The 26,055-nt window shown below is 43.9% G+C and overlaps 1 protein-coding gene across 2 annotated transcripts; it reads left to right on the top strand.

The window, feature by feature from the left end:
• The first annotated feature begins 453 nt into the window (after positions 1–453).
• Positions 454–24,349, top strand: LOC135921983 (uncharacterized). 2 transcript variants are annotated; one of them, XM_065456388.1, is made up of 10 exons: positions 454–632; positions 3,747–3,966; positions 5,066–5,214; positions 8,061–8,178; positions 13,218–13,276; positions 17,101–17,217; positions 17,515–17,592; positions 18,704–18,770; positions 20,937–21,023; positions 22,440–24,349. In XM_065456388.1, exons 1-10 carry the CDS (start codon positions 567–569, stop codon positions 22,496–22,498), a joined length of 1,020 nt encoding a protein of 339 aa, XP_065312460.1. In that variant the 5' UTR covers positions 454–566; the 3' UTR covers positions 22,499–24,349. The 2 variants fall into 2 exon arrangements, with proteins under 2 accessions (XP_065312460.1, XP_065312461.1); XM_065456389.2 differs by lacking the exon at positions 454–632 and adding an exon at positions 2,943–3,017.
• The last annotated feature ends 1,706 nt before the right edge of the window (positions 24,350–26,055 follow it).

Raw genomic sequence — 26,055 nt, 5'->3', positions numbered from 1 at the left:
CGTCACGAGGAATTGGTGAAGTTCAAGTTGGTGTCGCCACCCGTATGTCAGGCATTCAACGCTCACAGTCACCAAGCGCACCGCATACCTCCAAACAACGATCTAGGTGTGGTCTCGGTACGCGAAACCCTTCAATTATTTAAATTTTATTAGACCTTGTCGCCCCTTCAGCCGCGGTGCCGTGGGCGCTAGACCGCACGCGCCTCGCGATGGCTCTCTCGGACTAATGGAAATGAATCTCGAAGACCGTGCTTTTTATGTACAGCGGACGCCGAAAACAACCGTCGCGACGGCTCTCTCGGACTAATGAAAAACTGATCTCGGAGGCCGTACTTTTGCCATATTGCGGGCACAAAAAAAAACTATGACGTCACGATTGCCATCTTTGGAACATGTTTGACATAGGTATCATCATCATGAAAGAAGGCGGGGAGCGCGGAGAGAGATATGAAGGTGCGAAACACGAACAAAACAACAAAGCACGTGCTTCCCGCTAGCGTTGCCGTACACCACGCATGCGAGTTCTCCGATGACAGTGGTTATGTGCATGGCGATAAGAGGCGGAAATGCCTCGCGTAGACTTCTTGCCAGCATACGACAATTCAGGCTCTTATACAAGACACTACCGCGGCGTAAGTAAACACGGTCCACCCGAGATAAAACTTAAGCATCGTCGATTGATAGTAGCTGATTTGATTGGGCACTTGTTGATGTGTTCGCGCTCTTGATAGAGCAACCGGCGTCGTGATATAAACATGCTGTGCGTCTTAAGCCTTCCTAGCCTTTCCAAGTCGTAGGACTCTGGAATTCGTAGAACCTGTGTCGAAAAGAGACCGACGTACGAAAGTTTGGACGGGCTCAAAACGGCGTATTACCCGGAGGTGTTAACCTAGTTTAGAAATTTTTTTGTTGCGTACGCTGTTGATGCCTACGTGCCATCCTGGTTGATTCGCACTGCGGGTTGCACGGAATGAATAATAAAATACTGCAAGCATAATTATAAGTATAGCTTAACGGCATTGTGTTAACTACATAATTTGTATACGAATATGCTTCCGTTTTGCTGTTAAGGCGTTCTGCTTTATAATGCGCATTCGTTTGTGGTGGAAATAAAGCTGCAGTAAAAACAGCGGAAAATTAACAGTAAACTTAATTTTAACAGCGCTGTATGAAACGTCACGGTTATTTTACGTTTTTTTTTATGCAGCGCATACGTAATTAGCGATAGCGTATATCAGGTGATTAGAAGACGTATTGCTTAAGGTAACGAGGGCGGGCACGCCCATGCCGGTTGGTGGGTAACTATTAGGATGAGTAATTACCTTGCCTGGTATTCGTTGCATTAACGAGGCCAAACAAGGTCATTCTGAAAAGGAACCCAAAAGCAAGCACTCCTGTGTAAATGCTTATTCGTCAAATGCAACTTATGCTTTTCATGCATATTCGATTGTCTTTCCTCACTGGGCGTGGCAGTACGCAAGAAAATGGTGTACAGAGAACTGTTTTGCTGCTGAGATGCATCTACATTCTAGTAAAGTAGCAATGTATATGTAACACCTTTCACTAGGTGTTACACATACATTGCATACAAAGAATTGAAGGTTGGCTCGAGTGCATATGTTAAGCACATTTACCATGAGATTCATTTTCATCATATCATTAGTGTGCAAATATGTGCATTGATGTTTGTCTTGTTCATAAAATTGTCATAATTTTGTTCAGAATAAAGCCGCATTATGTGTGTATATGAGACCTGCGCACACAATGTGGTATATGTCTTAGGCGACATAATCTTGACTTGCACCAATTGAGGCTTGCTGAGACTGGTATTAATTAGCACAAAAGCAGTGAACAGCGAAGACACATGAATAACACGAACACAGAGGACGATGTGCTAATTCCAAGTGCGGTTTTATGGAAACATCAACTGTGGCTTTATACGTGTGCACGTACATTGTCATCGCTTCCACCAGCATTATCTTGTAGGAGGTTAATCTCTGTATTCTGGATGGCTACAGAAGTTGTGCTTACACACTTTCCCCTGCCTGACTGATAACGTAAGTTTCTGGTATCTGGTGTATTTTGCTCTTCAATTTATCGAGGGAGTTTCTCAGAAACATTGTTTGCTTCAGAAGCAGCGTGCATTGGCACCTCATACAATGGTTGGCTAGTGCCGACTGGGCTGATTCTCCACATTCAAGTTATGTTCTCGGGCTCCTTCATTATAACACTGGCCCATTTGCCTTATGTACACCCTTTTGCAACTCTGATAGGAATTTGGTATACTATGCCTTTCTTGGACTCGGTTTATTCTACCTCGAGATTCTTTGAACAGTTGCTTTTCTCCTTCTTACTGATCATATTGCAGATGTTTGACAACCGGCAAGGCGCTAAAAAAAAAACTATGCTTACATTATGCCTTTGGATGATGTTCTTGATGTGCAATATCTTACACGTATAAGTCCAAATAAAACAGAAGTTTACAGAAAGAGGGAGGTTTTACGCATGGTGAATTTGCATGCATAGGTATATGCAGACTATAGGTGCGGCCATCCTACCTATGCGCATTAATTCGTTTTCGTTTTCGGTTCTTAGCCGCATACCTGGAAAGAGTCAAGCCCATTGTTTCCCATTTTCGTCATATCTCCAAGCTTCCCTTTGTCCCTGCCCTTTTATTTCCAGCCTTCTACCACCTTCACTCTCTCTTTTGACATTCGTTACCCCATACCACTCACCAGCTAATTATCCTCCTCCTCTCCCATTGAGGGTGGAAGACATTGAGCTGCAGGTATGTAAATACGCTGCTAAGGAAAACAGTTGTTGCCTTGAATAAGAAAATCCTCCTTGTTGGCTCCTGCGACACTTCTTGTTCGACTACCGATAATGACTTATATGTATAAGGAATCACTTGCACTTTCGGAGGCAGCTGCTGCGATCGCAAGAACAAAGTGGACCAATGTAGAAAGTCGTCATAAGCCACGATCTCCTGCATACCAGAACTGAAACTGGTTGAAGACGTAAGTATTTTAGGCAAATATTTAGACTGCTCTGATGCTTGCCTTTGTATTTTCTTTGACCTTCATTTGATTAATTGAAGCAAGAAATGTGTCAGTACTACTTCAGCATCTGCCGCCTCAAGTGGTTTATCTCGGTCATTAGAGTTCTATCCGCCACATGTGATTTTTAAGAAAAGTACTGTTATGATTGAAAAAAAAAAATTGGTAGGTACATGCACATCTGTGGATCTGTGATAAGCCAAACTTACTTTATTGTTCACTGAAATGTCCTCAATTCACTTATCTTTCTTATTGACTTCTGTTAGCTCAGTGCTCCTCATTCAATGTACTGTCTGGCGCCATTTTGTTCCTTTCACTTTGCTTCCACGCCCAGCTGCTTTTGTTGCCTACTTCTCCACCCGTTTTTTACCGACTCATTCTCTTCTTGCCTCTTGTTCAGCTTGTCTATTCAGGCACCTACCCTGCCGCACATGCCTGTTCTGGTCAAGAACATTCACACACCCAGTGGAACATGCTCATTTGCACATACCCAGTGTCGTTAATTCTCTATTCGGGTGAATTCCGAATGACCCAAGTTGTATATGTGTACTTGGCAATGCAGCTTCAGCCACCACTTGCAAAGTGGGAGCAGCAGGCAAATAAAGATACACTTTATAATCACCGTGTGTGTAAAAGAAAGTATGTGACACATTTGTTTACATTAATGCGGCCCTTCCCGTTCAACTGCAGAGTGTGCTGTTCCTTAAGTACACCTGGCACGAGCTGCTGCTGCTCTTCTGCAATGTCGTCAACGTTCTTGTTCAACTCGGCATGGGCGTCCCGCTGCTCATCAAGTCGGCACAAGAAACGCTCGTCGTGCCCATCAACATCACCATGATTAAAAGCAGTGAGCTTGTGGTGCAGCCCTACAACCCGTTTGCCTTCGATGTCATCGTTCTCCTTGCCGTGGGTCAGTTGATACCCTTGTGTTGCATGCATAAACTGCATTGCGAAGGCGGTGCTGATTGATAGGTTTAAGCCAGGCACCTTTAGTCGCGAAAGGAAAACATTGTTAAGGCAAGCGCCCCTAGACATTTGTTCTCCTGTAGCAGTGATTTGGGCTTTCTTTTCTTTTCTTTAGCACAACCAAAAATTTGATGCACCAGACGATAGCGCAAATGCAGGGAAGAACTTGTGCCTACAGAAGGGCTGCAAAGTGAGCTTGTTAGTGCATATCTACGAGAACGCCTAGAGACGACAGAAAGAGACGGACAAGGCTAACAGCAACATTTATTTGAAAAGACACACAAATATATGTACACTAGTTGAAGATACAAATTTGGCTGTTTGTGCATTTACCTGGTGTGTGCAAGTTATATGTCTTTTCAAATAGATGTTGGTCCTAGCATGGGCACATGTTGTGTAATTTTGTTTCGTCTTCTCTTGCTGCCTGCAACTATTTTCATAACTTGTGCATATGCAATGAGGCCACGGCTTTCTGCTGCTAAACACAATACTCGACCTCTTCTTGGCATTCACCTGCCGCGGGCTCATAGGTTTAGTTTGCAGCCGTCATGGCCTTACCTTTATGAGAGCCTAATGCAAAAATTCTCATCTAGTTGGAATTGAGTCCACATTGAGAAATCCTAAGAAGCAAAAATAATTTGGAGGCCTCCCCTCTGTGGCATCTCTCGTAACCCATGAGTTGCTTTGGAGTGTTAAACCCAGTAATTCGATTTGATCACAATCGGGCTGCTGTTATTGTCATAATCATGTTTTCATTACCTCATAAAATTGGAGAAGCTTGCATAAAGTTTAGCGTTAGGAATGGGGCAGCAGTGCAAAGGGTGCAGATTAAAGAAAGACGTAAAACTCGCACGCATGCTGGATGCGTGTTCCGAGTGTTGAACCAACCAGCCCTAGTGTCCATCCTACGTCAACAGCACTGTAGTTGTGTAAAGTTTGGGGTTTTTGGAGAGAGTTGGGGGACAGTCGCTGTTGGTCTGGTCGAGTTCTGGGCCAGATGAATGGCTCGAGTTTGCTAATTTGTTTTTCTTCTCGATCAACAGTATTTGGAGCATGGTTTGGCATCTCCGGAGTCCTTTTGGAGCACCAGTACGAGTTAGCACTGCACGTAGCCTGCATGGTATTGGCGTCCGTGTACAGTGTCACAGAGTACGTTGTGTGCGGAAACGATGGCAGCTTTCTGCTCCTTATGGTAAGGAATTTCGCCCGTCCAGGTGCCATTCATGACTAAATTGATCACCAAGTAGATTGTCCATGAAGGCCATCATGAATCTTTGCTCGTTGTGTTGAATGTGTTATCATCTGTGCAGCAGTCCGTATTCCCTTTACGCACCAATTCATTCTGTTCATAGAAAATTCAGTTTCACACATTCCTTGCTTCATCAGATTCCTGAAAAGCATACTGTCACGGAACGGTTTAAGAATTATGAATTCTTCGGCGAGGTCGGTAAGGTCTGTACGCTCCATGCGAGAACCCTTTTCAGGAACATCATATATGAGAACAACAACTATTTTGTATCTACAATACTTAGAAAGAACCTCTCAAGCAGCCTAAAAAATTTGCCTGATGTAAACATCGCAAAAAAATAAAGCAGGGAACTCAGTGTATGATGACGTGCCGACTCTGAGACTAAACACCCAGCCATCCGCCTTGTTCTGCTAAACTGTTGCTGATACGTTTTGCACATATTGGTTCAAACTTGAAACACAGGTCAAATCAGAAGTGTTTGAAAATGCTTGTGACACTTTTGAACATCATTATTTTCATCAGTGCTATTGCTTTTAGTTTCCTATCTTGGCACATACAACTGTGCAGGCAGTACCAAAGGGGACATAAAACTGAACTGTTCATCAATTTATCTCTGGAGGCTGTCATGACTCTTTGCTTGTTATGGCAAGGGCTGTTTTCCAAACAGCAGTTATTAGATAAGGCTCCTGTCTCAATACAGTAAGCAGACCACTCGCCTATACATTATTTTTTTCAGATAGAGCTGACTTAACAAAGAATGTAAGTCAATCTTAACTTGCTTGGCACTCTTGGGCCATAAATAGCCCTTGCATCACAAGACCCCAAACCATCATCAGTAAATGGGTCTTATTTTGTTGCTCAAAAGAATATTTCAAATTATGACAAAAGAAAGCACCTTGTGGGCACCGCTTCTTTCGTTGAGCTTGATGACAAGTTTAAATTGTAACTCCAGTCATGTTTCTGTGACATTTTGAAATTAATTAAGGGAAAATGAGAGAACCACCCAAATGTAGCCATTGCTGCAATTGGGGGTGGATGTCTCATTTTGCTTTAATTGCTTCTCTCCACCTTGCGAGTTTCCGCAGAACTATTACGTCCAACATCTTGAAATACTTAATCACAAAAATTGTGCTCGCATTACAGGGTGAAAATAGCTTTTGTTGCATTTTGTCATTTACATTATGTCCTAAAAATGTCAAACTTATCCCACAGCATGCTTACTTTGTACTAATCACTTTGCATATGTGTATCTTAACCAAAGTTTTCATTGAAATATTTGCTGTAGAAACTTGTAATTACGATTGGAAGGCCAGAATTCACTCTGCAAATTAAGAAACCTGTAATAAAAATAAGTAAAATAATGCATATTGCTAGCACACAGAGTTATCGGCCACACTGCTTTCATGCTGCTTGCGGCAAGTAAGTAGGCTACCTTATCACCCGTCACTTTGTAATAATTTTTGTTTATTGTGATGCCTATTTCAACTATCGCCCACACTTGTGGCAAAGCTTGAAGTTTCTGTATTTGCCAGCTATTTAGTGTTGACCATGCTATCCTTAATGATATACTGGCACCGTCCATAAAATGTACCATATGAAGTATATGTCAATGTTGTTATTACTCCTTGTACAGTTGCTTTTTATATTCTCATGGACTTACTGACCTTGTTACCCACTGCGGTGGCTTAACAGCTATGGCATTGTGTGGCTAAGCCTGCCGTTAGGGGATCAAGTCGCAGCGGTTGCATTTTGATGGGAGTAAAATGCAGACACACCCGTGTGCTATGCTTTGGGTGCATGCATGTTAAAGATCCTCAGGTGGTCAGAATTAATCCGGACACCCTCACTACAGTGTGCCTCATAATCTGGTTGTGAGTGTTTCGAATAAAACCCCTGAATTCAATTCTTTATTTACTGACCTTATTGCGTGCTGCATTTTTGTTATTTCATTCGCCACGCGTGATGATGGCAAGCTGCCTGTACTGTCTTCTTCACTGGCATTTTCTTTCGATCCCACAAATCTTGTTGAGCGTGGTCGTGCGAGCCTCATTGTTTGCTTTGACATGTCTGATAGTTATTTGCATATTTATTCAAACAGACTGCTGATTCCATAAGGAATTCTTGCTAGCAGCGCAAAAAAATTTTCCCGTACTATACAGTAGATGCAATAAAAAGTCAAAGATACAATCTGGAGTAGCTTAAGTGGAGTACGGGTGTGATGTACAAGTGGGTGAAAAAATCTGTGCTAATCTAATGAATACGTGGTAGCAGAACAAGATATTTTAGAATACAGTACTTAGTTGCTGACAAGTTTGTTAATGAATAATGAAACACTAAGACTGAACACTAATACTGGTATTATGCTTTGACACTCTGATAAGCACAGGTCATACAATTAAGAAAAAAAAATTATTTCATTTCTTTAACAGGTAAATAGTAGCAGTGCAATTTGATAGCACATTATCAAACCCCCTCCTCCCCTAAAAAACAAAGAGAGCACAAATGCATAATGTAATTAGCTCTATAAAAAGAAAAACGGTAATAATCGTACTGTGTTACCACCTGTGGTTCTTACATAAAGCTTGTTTGTATCTGTTCACAGTGTCTGACATGTGCTACACTGCAAGATGATGAGAATTATTATTGGTTAATGCCTCCTTGGCTGTGTCACTTTGTCTTGAAATGAGTCTGGCGCAATCTTCGCAACCCAAAGGGACTGCAATTACCTGTGCAGTGTGTTTCGGACAACCTGCGGGGCAGATGCATTTAAAAAAAATTTTTTTTTGCAGTATCGAGCACTAGTGTCCGCAACGCTGACAACCATATCGGCAATCCTTGCCATCAAGGCTGTGTTTCACCCGACTTGGACAGAATTTGTGCTTGTTGGAGTCGCTGAAGGAATGATAGGTGAGGCCTTCCTTTTCCCGTGGTGTTCTTTTTTTCACTCGGGTATAACAACAGTACACTATTTGCTGTATTTGTGCTAGAGCAGTGCAGAAGACTCCTTTAGAAAGCACGTGAAAGAAGTTTGTTGCAGTGCAAAAGACATTTCAGAAGGTGTGAAAAAAAGAAATCGAGTAACGGGCTTGATTTCTGTATCTTTACTGCAGGCACCTTTGATTGAGCTATAATGTAGTCTAGCGCAATAACATATCCAGTCTTTGAACACCAAGCATAGATGCATGGGTTTATTATGTGTATGCTAAATCTACACTCAGATTACACTCAGAATGTACCTTCGTTACAACTCCTGAGCCCGTAGAGAGACCGTAGGGCAATAATGCATGAAACATAAAGAGACCTGCATTTTCCCACAAGCATACAAAATAGAGAGATGAAGAAGAAAAAGAAAGAAAAAAGCACTTAGCATTCCTCTGTTCTTACTAAAATTTTGCTGTAAGATCGCCTTTTATGGTCTGGATCATTCACTGTAACACTTGGTACTGTATTCTAATAGTCTAATAAACATAATTATTGCTTAATAGACAAATTTGCCACAGTGGCTCTGTGGCTATAGCGTACCATCGCTGAGTCCAAGGTCATGGGCTCAATGTCCAGCCGCAATTACAATTCTCTCATTACAATCCGCCCCTGTTACAGTGGGAGCAGAATTTAAAAAAAATGCGTGTGTACTTCGCATTTTGTGTACATTCAAGAACCCCAGGTAGTTTGAAAGGAGGCCACTCCACTCTGGTGTTCCCTATATAGCTTGTGTGTCTTTTTGAGATTTTAAATCCCACGATTTGGTTTGATTTATTAATAATGCAGACAACGTCTCTGCTATGTAGTATCCCAATTCCATTTTAGCTGCATACTTGATTAAGCAGATACATGAAGAAGTGAGATAAAGGAAAGAGTGTATGGCAGCCATTTCAGTGCTCTTGCATGTATTGCTGTTGCATTGAATGCCTGAAAAATTATGGGGAGCACTCTGCACGTCACTAAAGAAAGCTCTTGAGTCTATTGCAAGTTCTTAAATAGGTTTAATGTGATTGCACTTTTCGCATGTAGGATATGCTGGCATGTACTTGTGTGGTTTGAATTTGAGCACATTTGGCATTTCAAGGTCAAGTTGCAGGGTTCTGAGCCGCGATTTTGTAGCGATGCCTCTTTGTGGTGCTAATGCCTTTCAGCACTCTTCACGTTCGTGAGTGGCCTCGACCTCTTGACCACTCACGAACACGAAAAGCACAGAGTGGCATTAGTATCAGGAAAGGCATCAGTACAAAATTGGGCCCTGGCATCTCACAGGACTGCCGACCACTGTGGGTTCGGGTTTGGCGAGCCACAGGGCTGTATCGGCTTTCGCCTCGTATAACCTGGCGCGCCGCTGCGCACTACGTTATTTCTTATTTTGGGCTACCCTATTCTTGCACCATTCTGTATGTGTCATGAGTATGTTCCATTGTGACACAAGGCGCATAGAAGTCTTAAATGTGTATTTAGATACGTGCCATACTTATCCGTGCATACACACCTCTAGTCACAAATTTTCCCTCAACAAGCATCAAACATCGCCTTAGTCCTCTTGGCATCACTGTGTCGACGTCTCAAGGCGGTTTCACATGGTGCAATTTTCAGTCAGTGACACAGCGATTTCCATCTCCTTGTAACTGCTGCGATCATCGCAGCTCTCCGCGACTGGGTTCCGTGAAGTTGGTTGCGAAGTTGCAGGTATCGGCACAATCTTTGTCGTGCTGAAGTAAGGCCTTTGCTCTAAATAAGGGCCCTTGAAATAAGGCTTTTCTGCTGCCATCTATTTTGCAATGTGCTGTGTCTCTGCGATTGAGCAGTAAGCAATTGTAAATGTAGAATGCTATTAACAAAGCCTACAGCATATTCTATATTTAAATAAGTAGCAACATTCGAACGTGTTAACAGTTTCTGTGTTGTTTTATTATAACAATAGAGGGCATGAATAGTTTAAAGCAGATTGGGCGTCGTTCTGATGGAAATTGCACTGTCGCCAACACATGTCAAAGCTAGCAGCGGCTATCACTCAGGACGTGCGCGGGAGCAACACATTTTTCCGCTCGAGCTGCTGCTTGTAATACTGCCTTCACAGTGCGCGTATGCCTGATTTGATGTTGCATTTCGCCATAGCTTGTGAACAGCGTAGCTTATAGAGATAAACATTGCGTGGGATTACATGTTGCATGGGATGTAAGTAAACACAATGTTACACATAACCGCTGGTTGTACAGTTGGAGCCCACTTATAACGATACTGGTTTTAACAATACGTATATTGGTTATAACAATGAGAAGCTTCTGCACCATCAACTTTTGTATATTTTCTGTGGTGAAATAACCTGCTTACTACAATGCCCCCATGCCACATTATCGATTATAATGATGAAGTCTAGCTGTTGGGTGTCCATGCTGAAATGTAATGGAATGTGAAATACTTGAAAAGAAAAAGAGAAATTCGAGCCGCTGCATTCTCGCCTGCTGCCCCGATAGCCGCCACATGCTCATACAATAAAGCCTGTTTTCCATCCTTCTCTGCATTGCCAGCCTCGTGCGCCTTTCTACCGTCACCCCTCCACCCCTTTGAACATCCATGGGCTGTGCCCATAGCTCTATACCATGCCACCCTCCGAAACACAAATGGACCGTGCCAACTGCGCTGACAGTGCTCCTCCCAGTTCGCACTCTGGCCCCTCATTCCGCACAGTTCTACCAACAGATTAAGTCACTCATGCTCGTCTGTGTTGGTTGCATCGAAGTCGTTCCTGGCCACTTGGTTTCTCCACCTTGTCTGACTCGCCACTGAAATGGAAGATGGCTGATCCACCTGCTAATCATCGGCAATGCACAATGTTGCTGGTGAAAAGAAAGTGCACTGCTATATATTTGGAAACAAAGTGCAGTATTGTGAAGGGCTTCAGATATGGTGTATGTGACTCGGTGAAGAAGTACGGTCTATTTCAATTGACAGTGTCAACAATTATCCACTCTGCAGAGAAGTTCGACAAAGAAAACTGCTTGGTAAACAACAGGCGCAAATGCGACGATAAGGTGCCTATAAGGAGGTGGAAGAGGCCCTCTTCGAATAGTTTCTCGGTGCCCGTGCAATTAGCTTGCCCATCTTTGGGCTGATTCTGGCCACAAAGGCGAAGCAGTTTGCCTTACTCATCAATAATGTGAACTTCCAGCCAGGTGGCGGCTGGGTACAACGCTTCAAAGAGAGGCATGGCATTGCTTACAAAGCCACCACGGGCGAGGGAGCTTTGCTTGACATGGAGGCAAAGCAGAAGTGGGTGGGGGAAACGCTGCCCCGCATTCTTGACAACTAAGTTGACACCGGTGCATATTATGGCGACAAAACTGGACTGTTCTTCCAGATGCTGCCGTCCAGGACGCATGTCCTGAAAGGAGACACGTGTAAGGGCGGCCAACACGACAGGCTGCACTTCACTGTGTTTTTGTGCGTCAACATGAACCGGAGCGACCAGTGCCCTGTCTTTGTCATTGGGAAATAAAAAAATCCCTGCTGCGTCTGCAGTGCTGTCAAGATACCGGTATGCTACTGTCACAGCTGCAAGGCATGGATGATGCAAGAATTTTTTTGTGAGTGGATCTTGGAGTTCGATCAGCATATCGAGCGATCATAAGCCGCGTAGGCCTGTAAATTTTTATCCTGTCGCCAAATGCAATGGCAGGCTTGCAGCCCATGAGCGGCCTGATCGCCAAATTTAAGGTCATGTAATCATTGCCGCAACCTGAATAAGTTAGTCTTGTTGATGGACATGGGCATGCGGACAAGCAGGGAGAAACCAGACTTGAAGATCAATCTATTGATGGCTGTGCAGTTCATCTTTGGTGCTGGTCTGAAGTAAGCTCTGCTACAGTTTAGAACTGCTTTAGGAAACTACGCTTTGTCCAAGGCAACATTGACTTATATGAAGCCTGCGAAGCTGCCACCGACTAAGTGGTGCCTGAGCTTGAGCCTGGTGCCTGTCTGCAGTCAATGAGGATGCTCCAGAATTCGAAAAATTTCTTCATGCAAATGTGCATTAGAAACATCAGAATTTCTTACCCGATGAGGTGATTGTCGCAAATGGGCTTGCGTGGTATAGTTACGGTGACAGTGATGGCGGCGATGGCAGCAATGACACGGTAGGGCAGGCTCCCTCAATGTTGTCCTCACAGGAGACCCTGCAAATGATTCAGTCCCTCCAGGGCTTCATTTTCGTGAAGGACCTTCCGCTGCACTACGTGGAGAAGGATGTCGGCATGCCTTGGAGAAGGATGTCGGCAAGCTTCGCGTAAAGTGGACATGGGGTTTTCTTGTGAAAGCTAGTGAGAAGTACGGGGCGAGAAACGTGTGGCGATCTTGCCCCAGACTTTCTTCTGGGTTTTTCAAGCTGAAAGGCTGCTGCAGCAACGTTCTCGCATTTTTTAGAAGGACCTTTTGGGGCCACCAAAGCGACGTCTCGACAGAGCTCGCATGTTGCTTGCTGGCCGTGACCCCTCTGTGCAGGTATTATAGCAGTGTCATTATTGAATGCCGACTGCCGCGGCTTGTTAAATGGGATCAGAGTGCGCAGAAGCAGAGGTGAACCGTAAACGAGTCAACACAATCAGCAGCCAGATGGAGGAAGGTGGTGGGGAGGGGTACTGGCCTCCCCGCCATATGTAGTTTTCTCGCAACAGCTCTGCTATCTCCCTATTTCGCTTTGTTTCATGCAAACTGGTTATAACGATGGATTTTTCGTGGCACTTGAATATTGTTATAAGTGAGTTTGACCGTAGTGCATAATTAACAGCATCATATACGTACAGGTATGTTGAATCTGCACGAAAATTTTTAACGACTTCTTTCACCTCTGCATATGCCGAAGCTGTTTTTGAACAAAATCCCAGTGCTACTGACTTGCTTCGTATGTCGGTCCTGGAACGTGAGGCAATGCTAGAGCGTATATTTTTTTTTCTTTTCTCCAGAGATGTACAGATCGTTCTGCAAGTTTCTCGCAATGCTGAAGCTGGAGTTCCTGTCATATGTAAGTTGCCGCATCGATATCTGCCAACATTATATCTGTCATTATAGAAAGCTCAATGCATTTAGCTTGTTCATGATTGTTGTAATGACACCAATAACTTTGATTTTCACTATGTGCTTTCAAGACAAAACTGGTTTGAAAAGAACACCAATGTACATTCGCCATCGACCAAATTAGCAGAGCCGGATTTTTCAGACTCTCATAATTGTCCAAACATAGCAACACCACCATCACCACAGCATAATATAACGGTAGCAAAAATTCCGGCTGCCTCGGCACGGCAATGGTTACGATTGTTAATTAAATATGCTGTAGCTGCACTACAGAAGAGTGGAAGTCAAAGACACTTCGCTGTGTTGGCAGCAGAAGCTAAAGAAAAAGTTTCCATGAATACTTCATGAATAAACTTTAAATATTTCTGTTTGCGGCACAAATTATTCTAGCTGCAAATGTAGGGCATGGTGCCTGTACATGGTGTCTCTACAAAACAAAGTCTGTGAATTCTTGAATAAACAGTCAACATGTTGAGCAACAAAACACTTTTGTAGTATTCTGAAAAACGTTTTTTTGGCTTCGACAATAGTATTTTTCACATTCTAAGGTGCGCATGTCTGTGCATTCCATGCAAGAAATGACTGAACTCGTAATAACTGGATACTTAAGATTGCCATAAAGACCTGCGTATAATATGAGCTTTTTTTCCTATTATTAGCATTCCAAATTTTCACATCATACTATATGCAGATCAGAACGAAAATTTCAGTCAGAAATTTGGGCTAGAAGTTATTGCTGCGTGGCTACGGCTTGGTTTCGTTATTGCTGCGTGGCTACGGCTTGTTTTCGTTATTGCTGCATGACTACAGCCAACGAATACAGCATCGTTTCTTTATTGTTGAGTGCGCACCTTGGCAGCACACGTACTAACCACACTCCGCGAAGTGCATCTTTTTTATTTCGCTGAAGGACCAAGATGTCTGGACCATGAAAACAGTACTCGGCTGCTTTCAAGAGAAAAATTTATTTTAGCCGCGCAGGACATCGGCAACAGTGTGGCTGGGAGGCAGTTTGGCGTCACCAAGGGAAGTATTCGCAGGTAGCGTCGACAGAAGGAAGCTCTTTTCGCGTGCAGCGGAACGCAAAGAAGTATCACAGCCGGAAGAGTGGGACATTCCCGGAAATCGAACTTGCCCTGACGGGGTTTGTACGCCAACAGCGAGCCACACATCAAGCTGTGGGCGTGGAGCTTATGCAGGCAAAAGCTAAGGAGCCTGCTAGAGGCAAAGGGCTACCGAGCTCCACCTTCAAAGTAAGGAGGAGGAGGAGGAATAAACTTTTATTATAGAACCAGCATTTTATGATGGCCGGGCCTAAGCCTCCCACGAGGGGACGTCGAGGGCTTGCCTTGCCGCCGCCTCACGGGCGTACTGGGTCACCCAGGCCTGGTCGTCGAGGGCAGAGCTCCGCAGAGCCTCACGCAACCTCGACGAGAGGATCGTGTTGTTAATGTGTGTGTACTGTGCTGGGAACTCCCACAGCATATGTGGAAGCCTATCCAGGTGAATGCCACAGCACCGGCAGTTGGGGGTAGTGTAGACGTCTGGAAATATAAAGTGGAGGCAGGCGGGTGAAGGGTACGTGTTTGTTTGTAGCAGATGCAGGGTGGTAGCCTGCGCCCAGCTGAACTTGGGGTGAGGTGGGGATAAGGTTTGGCGACTTAGATGAAAGGCCTTAACGAGATCGTTATAAGTGGTCAGATTGTCCCTGGTGTCCAACTCGTCTCCAGCGACTCCGGCGCGATTGACTTGGCCTCGCACGATGGAGTCGGTGACCTCGTTGAGCTTAGGCAGGTGTGGGTGGACAGGGCTCGCATGGGCCGGGATCCATGTTAGGGAGATTATGCTGTCTTTAGAGTGTGGTGCCTGGAAGAGGATGCGAAGAGCTTGGGGAGAAATACGGCCTTTGCTGAAGTTAGTGACGGCTGAGCGAGAGTCACACACGATGGTGTGACAGGTGGGACCTAGAGTGGCCAGGGCGATGGCCACTTCTTCAGCCGTCTCGGCAGTGGGGGTAGTGTCGCTGGAGGCGTGCTGTAGGACTCCATCGCGTGTGGCGACGGCCACAAATCGTGTTCCATGGGGATATTGGGCTGCATCAACAAATGTGACGCCAGGTACGTGAGCAAGGGCTTTTGTGATAGCTCCGGCCCGAGCTTGGCGCCGGGCCCTGTTATATTCAGGGTGCATGTTTCTAGGGATAAGGTCTATGTAGATCCAGCTACGGATGTCGGTCGGTTTCGGTTGTTTGGGGCTGCATTGCTGATGGTAGGTGAAGCCAAGTGTGGATAGAATAAAGCGTCCCGTTTCAGTAAGGGTGAGCCGTTCAAGCTGAGAGGATTGTGGGGCTTCAGTGAGTTCCGCAAGGGTGTTGTGAACTCAGAGTTGGTTGAAGAGTTCAGTACTGGTGTAATGTCGGAGGCCGAATGGTTGCTTGTAGACCCCTCGTATGAGGGTGTCGAGCTTGTTCTGCTCAATCTGGTACCAGTTGAGGTACGCAGCAACGTAGGTAATGTGATATATGACAAAGGACTGCACAAGGCGGAGAAGGCTTCCTTCTTTGAGTCCCCCTCGTCGGTTGGAGATACGTTTAAGAAGGCATAGGGTGTTTTGAGATTGGGCACAGGTTTTGTTCAGAGCCAAGCAAGCACTGGATTTATCGCTACATGTGCCATGCTGGTTTTTCCTTATGCCGCCGAACTTCAATTTCGCAAAAGCTGCCCGAATCGTTCGAAGGGCTGCTTGTGGCTTTCCAGCGCCACATTATTCCAAGAACTTCCAGCTAGGGCAAATCGACAATGCTGACCAAACACCGGTTTATCTGGACATGCGATCGCCCCTCACCTTGCACAAAAAGGGCTCTAAATAAGTTTATGTCCAGTCCACTGGCAACAAGAAAACACAAGTTGCCGTCATGTTGTCGTGCACGGCAGACGGACGCAAGCTCCCGCCTTATCTCGTCTTCAAGCACAAGACGGTGCCTAAAGGTAAGGAGCTGCCAAAAAATGTGGTCGTGAGATGTCATGAAAAAGGCTGGATGAACGAGAATCTTGTGCTCGACTGGATAAAGTCCGTCTGGCGCAGGCGGCCTGGCACACTGTTGTCGTTCCCGTCCATCCTCGTGCTGGATGCATTTCGTTGCCATTTGGCCGACTCAGTGAAGAGGCTGTTGTGCGAATCTGGCACTAAACTCGTCGTTCTCCCGGGTGGAGTGACGTCTCAGCTGCAGCCTTTATATGTTTGTGTGAACAAGCCATTCAAGGACGTGGTCAAGCAGCGTTATGCAGATTGGATGCACTCAGGTGAGCCTGCAGTGATGCCGACTGGGTGGCTGAAGCGGGCTTCGCCAGCCACGCTATGCAAATGGATTGTGGATGCATGGGCCAGCATACCAGAGGACCTTGTGCGTCGCGCATTCAAGAAGTGTGGCATTTCGAATGCGCTCGATGGCACAGATAAGTGCCTCTGGGGAGATATGTCAGACAAACAACTATCCGAAGAGAGTGCAGCTGAGGAAGACAGTGGTTGAAGTGAGGAGTGCAGTTTAAATAAATGTTTTTTTTTTAAATTTTCGCAACTCATACTATACGTGGCTAAAACTATTTTTTCCCATTTCGCGTCCCAAGAATTTCACCTCGTACTATATGAGGGTTCATATAATATGTGGATTTTTACAGTATCCTCTTTCATTTAAGGCACCACAATGGCTTAATGGCTACAGTGTTATGCTGCTGAGCATGAAATTCCATATTTGATTGTCATTTTACGCAGGCAATATTTGGGATCCTGGTGCTGAATGCCGGTGTTAATAGCACCTTGTGGCAGTTTACGACTCTGGCAATCATTCTTGCATACAGTCTCGCCCTGTGGTGGATTGGGTCAATGGGGGTAAGTGTTCTTGTGATGCTTTACTGAACCCTTTCTCTCAGTAAATGGAACTCCTGATAAATGGAACCTATTTGCCTAGTCCCTTGAGGTTCCGTTTTAAGAGAGTCCACTGTAGTTTCTCTGCACGGTTGTCACAAGCAGCATTGTTGTTCCTTTTGATGTGGAAGGGTGCACAATAAAAAACCCCAGACGGTTGAAATCAATCCAACACTTTGGCACCTCTTACAGCTTGTGTGTTGCTTTAAGGTGTGAAACCCTAGAATTCAATTTCATGCTTCTTTGGCTTCTCTGTTACAGGTAAGAAAAGAACGTCCAATCATGGTGTACACATATGTTGCACTCAGCATGATAGCACCACTGTTTCTTGTTTTAGAGGTGAGTGATAACATTACAGATGTAACAGCGCGAAGCTTTACTTGAACAAGCTTTAAGGGGCATCGTGAAGGCTACTAGTTTAGGCGATTTAGGTTTATTTGATTCATGTGAAATGTAAATATGTGGGCTGACTGTTGGCAGTGGCTCTTGATTGCTAACCCCATTGAGGAAAGTGTTGTTCTGTTATGTGTATTCCACAGTAATAAAGATAATAAAATAAAGAGTTGAACCTCAACTATACATTTGACCCCATCACACTTGAAAGGTTTCGCTTGGCTTGTTATTTGCTGTGGGTAATTACGCAATTGGTAATCTTTGAGGGGTAGAATGATGCAAATATTTAATGGTAAACGTCTAAATAGCTCTTCCTTTCCTTCAATATTTAATTTGTGCTTTATATAGACACGGCACTGTGTAATCTCAGTGAACCAATTATTAATCAAGTACATGTGTTTTGAAGACTGCATGAATAGACAATGTCTAATGACTCTTTAAGTTCCATTTGGGCATTTCAAACACCAAGCAGGTGTTTATAGTGACTGTTGCTATGTTTTTCAGTGTTATCAAGTAATAACAATGACTGTCTCCTTTAGCGCTTTTGTGTTGTTGGATGTGCGCATAGCTTTCAAGCAGCATGACTAGTCAAACATAATGGTTAGGAGGCTCTGGTATAGTTACTAATAGTGGTTCTATATCATGACCTGGGGGAGCACTGTGGCTTCATCTTCCCACTTGATTGTATAGGCTTGGCTAGCTTTTGCTTAATATTGGATAATATTGCACAGGTGATAAAACAGTCATTAGCTGTGTATGACTCTGTATGCACAGGTGTGAGCAGATCTGTTTTTTAAATCCTATTGTTACTGCAGCATTTGGAACCGAGGCACAAGTTGATGTGGTATGCTGCAATGTGTGCAAGGTTTCCTTCATAGTAAAATATTTAGCATGCACAATTGACAACGACACAGCGAAGGGGGACACACGTGTCGTTGTCATTGTGCCGTTTCGCTGTGTCGTTGTCAATTGTGTGCGCTAAATATGAATTCTTACTATGAATTCGTACGAACTCGCCCAACTATCAGTTCCGCTGTTTCTCATCCTTCCATTTCAGATCAGTGCCAGGTTTCCGAACAAAACCATTCAGATCGCTGACATACCTGTCGTGCATGTTGTTGCAGGTGAGCTTTTTTTCATTTGCATATTGACTTCACATAAAATTTCCTGTGCATATATGATGAGGGAAGCACAATTGCAGATGCATTTTTCATGCGTGCATTCCATAGAAAATGTGCTGGCGTTGTGGGGAGCACCCACCTCCATTTCCTCCCGCGTACCCGCGGCGTCCCGTTCGCACGTGGCGACGGGTCGGGCCGGCGTAGACAAGGGAGAGAGGCACTACGCGCTCACCCTTTCTCCGTCGCTCTGGTGACGCGTGTACCCCTCTCCCCCTACGCGGCTCACGGGAAAGGGAAACGTATCCGGTGGGCGAGGAGGACTTCACCTCGCAAAAAGGTAAAAAGGCATAAAAGCACGCCACCGGGAGAGACTCTCTCTCTCTTGGGACGCCGACACCTGTACCGCCTGGACGACAGCACCTGCCGCATCCCGTGAGTGACCTCGTTTGTCTGACCCACCCAGACAACGAGGCAAGCCTATTTACTACTATTACTGAGAGGACGTCCCTCTGCGAGTGTTCGCTATTGTTAATAGGAATAAACGTTATTACCGTTGGCACTGCTGGTTGCCTTATTCGTTCAAACCCGGCGTAGCCGCGATTCCCGCGCTACGGGTTGGGAGTACCACAAAGTGACTGCGTGGGGCTAGATCCGGAGCTCGCCTTCAGCCCTAGCCGCACGCAGAGTGGAACCCCCACATTTGGGGCCCCACGTTGGGCGCCAGATCTGGGGTTCTCACACCGTAGTCTTGGGACAAAGGAACGACAACACAGTAGTGCAAACAGTCACAAGGGCATTTATTGCACCTTTCATAGATCAATGCCTGCTAGCCGAGTTGCTATCCACAAAACATGCCGATGGGCGCGCAACAAATCTAGGAAGTCTGACTCACCGCGACCGGATAGCGAGCGAATATGTTCGCCCCATGCTGGATCCCAACGCCTGGTCGTTCGCGTGTACGGTCACACGAATGGTGGCGCGTTCGAAGGTGGCCACATGAGGCGGTCTCGCAGAAGCATGGGTCTGCGCGCGCGCGGGACGTCCACGCTGTTTTTCGACCCGCCGGGAAACAGCCTGTTCACCCCTGGGCCCCCAAGTAACCCTGCCGTGAGGTGGCGTTAGCAGCGCAACACTCGCGCCATCTCTCGCACTGCGCCTCAACCACATCGACCGCCGCGGGCATCATGCAGGCCACGCGGCGAAGCCGGATTACAGGAGACGCGCCATGCGGGAAAAACATATCAGGGGACGCGCGAAAGTCGCACATCCCCACAGCGTGCAGTATGACAGGGCTGTTGTTGGCCAATGTGTTGACTTGGGATGACTGTGGGAGATGTGGCCAACTGTCTCCCGATTTCTTTCTTATGAGACTTTCTTTGTGGACACTTTGTTCCTCCTCGTGGTACGAAATTATTTAAATGGCTGGTACGTAAAACATTGGATGCAGCTGTTAGTTGGACCACTGCAGAAGTGCTTGTCATAGTACAGTAGAACCTTGTTAAACTGTACCTGCTTAAACAGTAGTTTCGTTTTAAATGTAGCAAAGTCGAATCCTGGACTCAGCGGCCACTGAGTAATGCATTTCGTATCCGCATAAACTGTACAAGCCTATTGCATACTTGTCGGTTAACACATAGTGTTTCCACTTTTCATCGTGAAACTATGGTGGTACGTGGGCCCGGCAGAACGAGCCTCGGAGATCAGAACGGCCTCCAAGCACAAATGCAGAGGGCAATGTCTTGCCGTTATCTCTTGCCACTGGCAACGGCAAGAGACACTTGCCGTTGCCACACACTAGTGCATCCAGTGAGCAACTCTTTTCAGTGTCTGAAGAAAATGTGACGTGCAGAAGGGTGTCCCTGCTCCCCAAACAACTCAAGCAGCCATCCTTTCCTTCATGACAACATTAAATAACTGCAGGTGTGATGCTATCAACTAGAAGTGTTGTACTTGATTTTCCTGTACATTATTTGCTGTGAAATAAACATTTTTTTTCGTACCTCTGATTGGTGAAAAAAAATTGCATTTTGCAGAACCAATAGTATTTGTATGTTTTTTTTTATATTCGATTCACACTTCATTTTCATTATTCGAATTTGCTTTTAAATTGAAAATTTGGTATTTGTGTGCCCCTAATTTATATGCTTGGTGCAACTTTGCTTCTTTTAGGTGGCTTCTGCATTCTCATGAGAGTCTATCTCCACATTGAATTGCTTCACGTCTTCAAGAACTTCAATTGCGGACTCATTAATCAAGGTGAGCAATGCCCTTATTAATAGTGTGTCCCCATCTTCCTTGATGAGCGGTTGTCATCACTATGTCAAAAAAGTCCCACACCCCGAGACTCCTACCCGAACTTAAATGACAGAGTTGTCACCCTCCAGTAAAGGTGGCAATTGATTATAATCAGTTTTGCAAGTTTTTACAACACCAATAATCCTCGAACTAAGGAATTCCCCTGCTTGCTTCTATGAAAGGCTACCTTTGTTAAGCATTGGATATCAAAACTGTAAATTGCGGTCTTCTGTTTATAGTATGGAATTGAGGATATCAGAATTTTCTTGAAATTTTGATAAGAAAATGAAAGTGACAGTGCAGGCATTTTTGTTTGTCCGAATATTTATGAAAACTTTAAAGGGTCAAGTATTAACTTGCCAGTAGCTTAGTGGCTATGGCATTGTGATATCGAGATTAAGGTCGCAGGTTCATTCCCTAATCTAATCTAATAAAACTAATCAAAATAATCTAATAAAACTAATCAAAAACAAATGCAAAAACACTTGTGTGCTAGGATTTAAGTGCACATGAAAAAACGTCAGGCAGTCGCAGTATATCCGAACTGCCCCACTACGGCATGCCTCATAATCAGATCATGGTTCCGGCACCTAAAGCATCACAGTTATGTTTTAACTAAACACATTGAAATCTGTAACCGCACCTGACCTGGCTCTAGTAAAAAAATATGTTACCTTATGGCTATTTCTTTCTGATGTGACTGTCAGCCTCCCATTCCTTTTGACATATTGGGTGCAGAATACAGACATCTGTGAACTCGACCTCCACAGGACCGTAATTATTTGTCTGCATTGTTCAGAAGTTGTAACTGACCCTGAAAAGTCCGAACACCATTCTGCATCGTAAACAATTATGCCTTGTTCACTTTTACATTTGGCTATGACAAGTACGTTATATAAAAAAAAAAAGTTAGTATAGGAATATTGCTTTCCTCAACTGCCCACAGCCGAAGACTCGCTCTAGGATATAAAAAACACTGGTTATTGACTTTGCATTAGGTTCCCCATGCTGATGTCAGAATTACGAGTTATGAAAATGAACGTACCAAAAATGATATGCATTGGTCATATGGACATGCTTGAATAACATGGATGCCATCTGGGAGTTTCAACCACAGTCGAATTAAAGGTGGGCTGTGTTAACTATTGCCATATTAACAGAAGTCGACATTACCCTGCACAAGTGTGTAATGGTATTGTTAGTTGGTTTGAGTTAATACGCAAACAGTGTAGACAGGGCAGGCTATGTTGTCTGCTTCGGTTGACCTTGTCATCTGCACTGTTGATATAATTTTGAGGCATTGTTCATTTGACGAATCACAAAATGGCTTTCTGACCAACATCCTATCTTTTAAACTTTTTTTCCTTTTTCTTTAAGAATTCCTAGGTCTTCTAACACCAGAGACCACTGGCCTGCTGTCTGGGAGGAGACATTGAATTGATGGTGGTGCTAGATGGACATTGCCACAAAAGAACCTTGGTGTGCGCATTACACCTAGGCAAACATGGGAGGACTACTTTGAATGCAACAGCATTTAAGAGGTGCGAGGAGAACTGGGAAATTATTAATCCTCTGTGCTTGTTGTGTAAACTGACCGAGCTAACATGGCTTGTCTTCTTCAGGCCACGCGTAACCAGTGGGACTTCCTGTAGAGAAATCTGTTGTACAGATGGCTATCTTGCTGTTGTTAATGCCTTTTTTACACTAACCTGTGTACTCGGAAGATGTGCTAGCCGACTTTGAGATGGTTGGAATCTGTTCGGTGATTTTTTAACAGCTCTACCTAGCATTGCTTATACTAAGTTATTCACTTATCCTCTTGTTTGACTGCGGTTTTAAGACATCATTATTTTTGTATGTTTTTATACTTACATGTTTACTTAGTTTCTGGTGATAGCACTATGCATGTATGTGTTGCATGAAAACTATCAGAGGTCCCATTACTCAGTGTTTCTGTTGGAGTGATTTAGGAGACGTTTTGACGATGCAATGACATGCTTGTAGCGTTGAGCTAAAAAAATTCATTTATTTTATGCTTATGCTGGAAAAGGCACAACACTGTAGATGTGAAAGGTGTATTGATGAATTGCTAAGCTTGGATGAATTAACAAGTGTTTCTGTCTAGTAGTTTCAGAGTAACAGAAGAATCACTGAATTGTGGTTGTTTTGAAATTAATACTCCTGTTACGTACGTTACCTGATGATCTGCCATAGAAGATCCTGAAGCATGGATCTATATTTACTAATCAGTGTTTGTGCTTCCAGACTAGAAGAGCCGCTACATTTCGCAGCTGTTAAATATATCCTGTTATCCTAGTACTAGATTTTACTTTATAGCCGATAAAGTGTGAAAGGTGGCCGCCGAGTTCATTGTTGTCACCACTCGCACAGTGATAGTAGAGCTTGATGGAAAGTTATTGGTACCCTTCAAATAAATGTCATTAAGAAATTTTGCCTGCAGCAAGTTGCCCTGAATCTCAATTTTTGTGCAGCTACACAAAAAAAAAACATAGAATAGCGCAAAAGTTGAATATTTATTTAGGGACTAAGTAGACACTGCATATTCCTTTATTCATTCTGCAATTTCATGCTTCAGTTTAGCCTGTTTTGTGGCTGGTGTACTGTTGATTGTTCAATTCATGATTCAACTCGTCAGCAACTTATAGATGAAACAAAACCAAAAAAAATTTACTTCGTGACCTGTGGTAAATAAACTGTTAGAACTTCAAAACAGCTCGCATCATGTTAAGCAGCCTGTTTGTTTGAGACTTCTGCGTGCTGAAGGTCAACACAACCACTCATTCTAAAGGTACAACAAGTTCGGCTCATGAATAACTTAAGTCTGCAGTGTTTGTTTCTTAATTCTCATTCACTTAATTAACGCTGCTTTTGGAACACAAGGCAATGTCACGGTAACCTAAGAGCTTATGGTGAAGTGTACTGTATGTTTGGAATGATGCAATGTGTGCCTGGTGACAAACACAACAATAAATTATGAATATGTGAATCAAGATTGTCCATAAAAACATAATCCTAGCTGAATTGGTCGATAATGAACAATTCTTTTCAGTAGTCACTACCACTTGTTACATTACATTTGTTGATCTCTTTATTATTATCATTCCAACAAGTTCAGATTTAAGATGTGGAAAGTCTGCTTTACACTTCTATGTGACAAATCGAAGCTCTTTTCATTCTCTGTAAGAAGCTCATTACGGATGTTAGTGGCAGCCTGTTTACCCGATGGCATGTTCCAGCAGAAATAAATGGATTTATATAATTTTTTACCTTGCCTGCTTGTGTTTGTTATGTATTGACTAACAAGCACAAAAACATTGTTCTATTTTCACACCTCACAATACCGTTGCAACTCTGAATGTGCAATACAGTGAGGCATTCCGGGGAAGTGCCATGCCTGATGGAAACATAAAGTAAAATGTCGCTGTGAAACAAGAGTCAAGTTTTCCATACATTTGCAGCGTGATCCCTTTACTCACAGCATGTTTCTGACAGCTCTTGCACATTTTGGCCTTCTTCCAGAGCATCTCAAGTTTCCCAGTCCGTCACTTTATATCTGTCCTGTTTATGTGCAAATTAAATCTGTCAGTCATACATTTCCTTTTAACACATTTCTTGTCGTCTTAAGCATCGGTGATATCAGATAAAGCAAACAAGTTTGCTAGGGCATGTTGCCATGCTAGTTGGTTTGCATCCATAATATAGACATGGAGTTGCGCAGTACTGTGTGTGCGTCTTTCTTGGTCCCTGTCGTATTGCGCTACTCCGTGTCTATTACAAACAAATTAAGAATTTAAATTTTGCATATAAGTTTCTTCTGTCTACAGATGCAAATGCCACATCTGAACAGGATAATCTTACCTCCACTCACATTGGAAAGCGCTCGTCCGTTTTTAAGGAAATGCATGACAATTTTTAGTTTAAAATTTCTTCCATCGGGTGAAGCTGCTCGGCCTTGAAAACCCCCCAAAAATATATGCAAGTCTCACAGCTCCCTAAATACTTTATTGCCGGGAGGTATACGTGCCGTAACATTGTGAGGCGCACACCTCGTGGTACATGTTTTACGTAAATTGGCATACATTTATCTAGCAAGATTATTGCACAAAAAAATGTTTTTTTGCTGCTAACATACACCTAGTCATGTAGCCTAGATGCAAAAACACCAGGGGGTTCAAACAAAGCACCTTAAATTTTTGAAGTGCTCGACAGTTGCACGTGGTGCAGTCGGCGTGCTCTTATAGTTCAGTGTAGCTTTGCCTCATAATGCGCAAAACGAACATGTTTCCTTGCACTAACATCTCTTTAGGTGCCATCAACTCGTAGCGGCCTGGTGTCCCCTTTGGGATCACCTTTACTACAATGACAATGCCTACAAAACAGATGTGGAAGCACGCTATGCAGCAATGGCAATATAAGTTACGTCGAAATTAGTATGCTTGCGCAAGGATTCTTCATGGCTACTCCTGTTGATTTACGGCTTAACCCATGCTGAAAACTGTTAAAGTTGTGTAAGGTCGAAAGTTTTATCGCCTTCAGGTGCATGGAGAACAGCAATGAAAGGACCCATAGGATCTGCTGTTTTTAAGAGGCCCCTCCATCAGGCTCTGTCTGAAAACTTTTTATGCATTGGAAGTTCTAAAGCACTGTGCAGGAAGTGGGGCAGGGTGAATAGTAGATTTTTAATTGAATATTTGTCAAATCGAATCCAGAAGAAAGCCGAATATCGAATATCAGAAACTTTATCGCAGAGTTTAATGCGTGCAAATCTTGGACAAGAAAACATGGTGCTGTACATTCTTGTGGTCACCTAGCATTTCCTAACAAAAATAGTTGCAAGCTATTGGTAACTTGGGTACCTGGGGATAAAGGTGTGCAGTATGGCCTACTCTTTATAAAGAAAACACCAAATTACTGTAGTATACCAGGACTGATTACAGCTCAGTTCTAGTATATGAAGTTCTGAAAAATGTTT

This window comes from Dermacentor albipictus, chromosome 6, assembly GCF_038994185.2.
Source record: "Dermacentor albipictus isolate Rhodes 1998 colony chromosome 6, USDA_Dalb.pri_finalv2, whole genome shotgun sequence".
NCBI lineage: Eukaryota > Metazoa > Arthropoda > Arachnida > Ixodida > Ixodidae > Dermacentor > Dermacentor albipictus.
The sequence above is the reverse complement of the archived record's forward strand: the minus strand, read 5'-3'. Positions and strand labels throughout refer to the sequence as shown.

Excerpts from the sequence above, each read along its gene's own strand:
- LOC135921983 (XM_065456388.1), top strand. The coding sequence starts at position 567 with ATGCCTCGCGTAGACTTCTTGCCAGCATACGACAATTCAGGCTCTTAT. Across the intron at positions 13,277-17,100 it reads AGCTGGAGTTCCTGTCATAT|GCAATATTTGGGATCCTGGT; the intron begins GTAAGTTGCCGC and ends CATTTTACGCAG. Across the intron at positions 18,771-20,936 it reads TGTCGTGCATGTTGTTGCAG|GTGGCTTCTGCATTCTCATG; the intron begins GTGAGCTTTTTT and ends TGCTTCTTTTAG.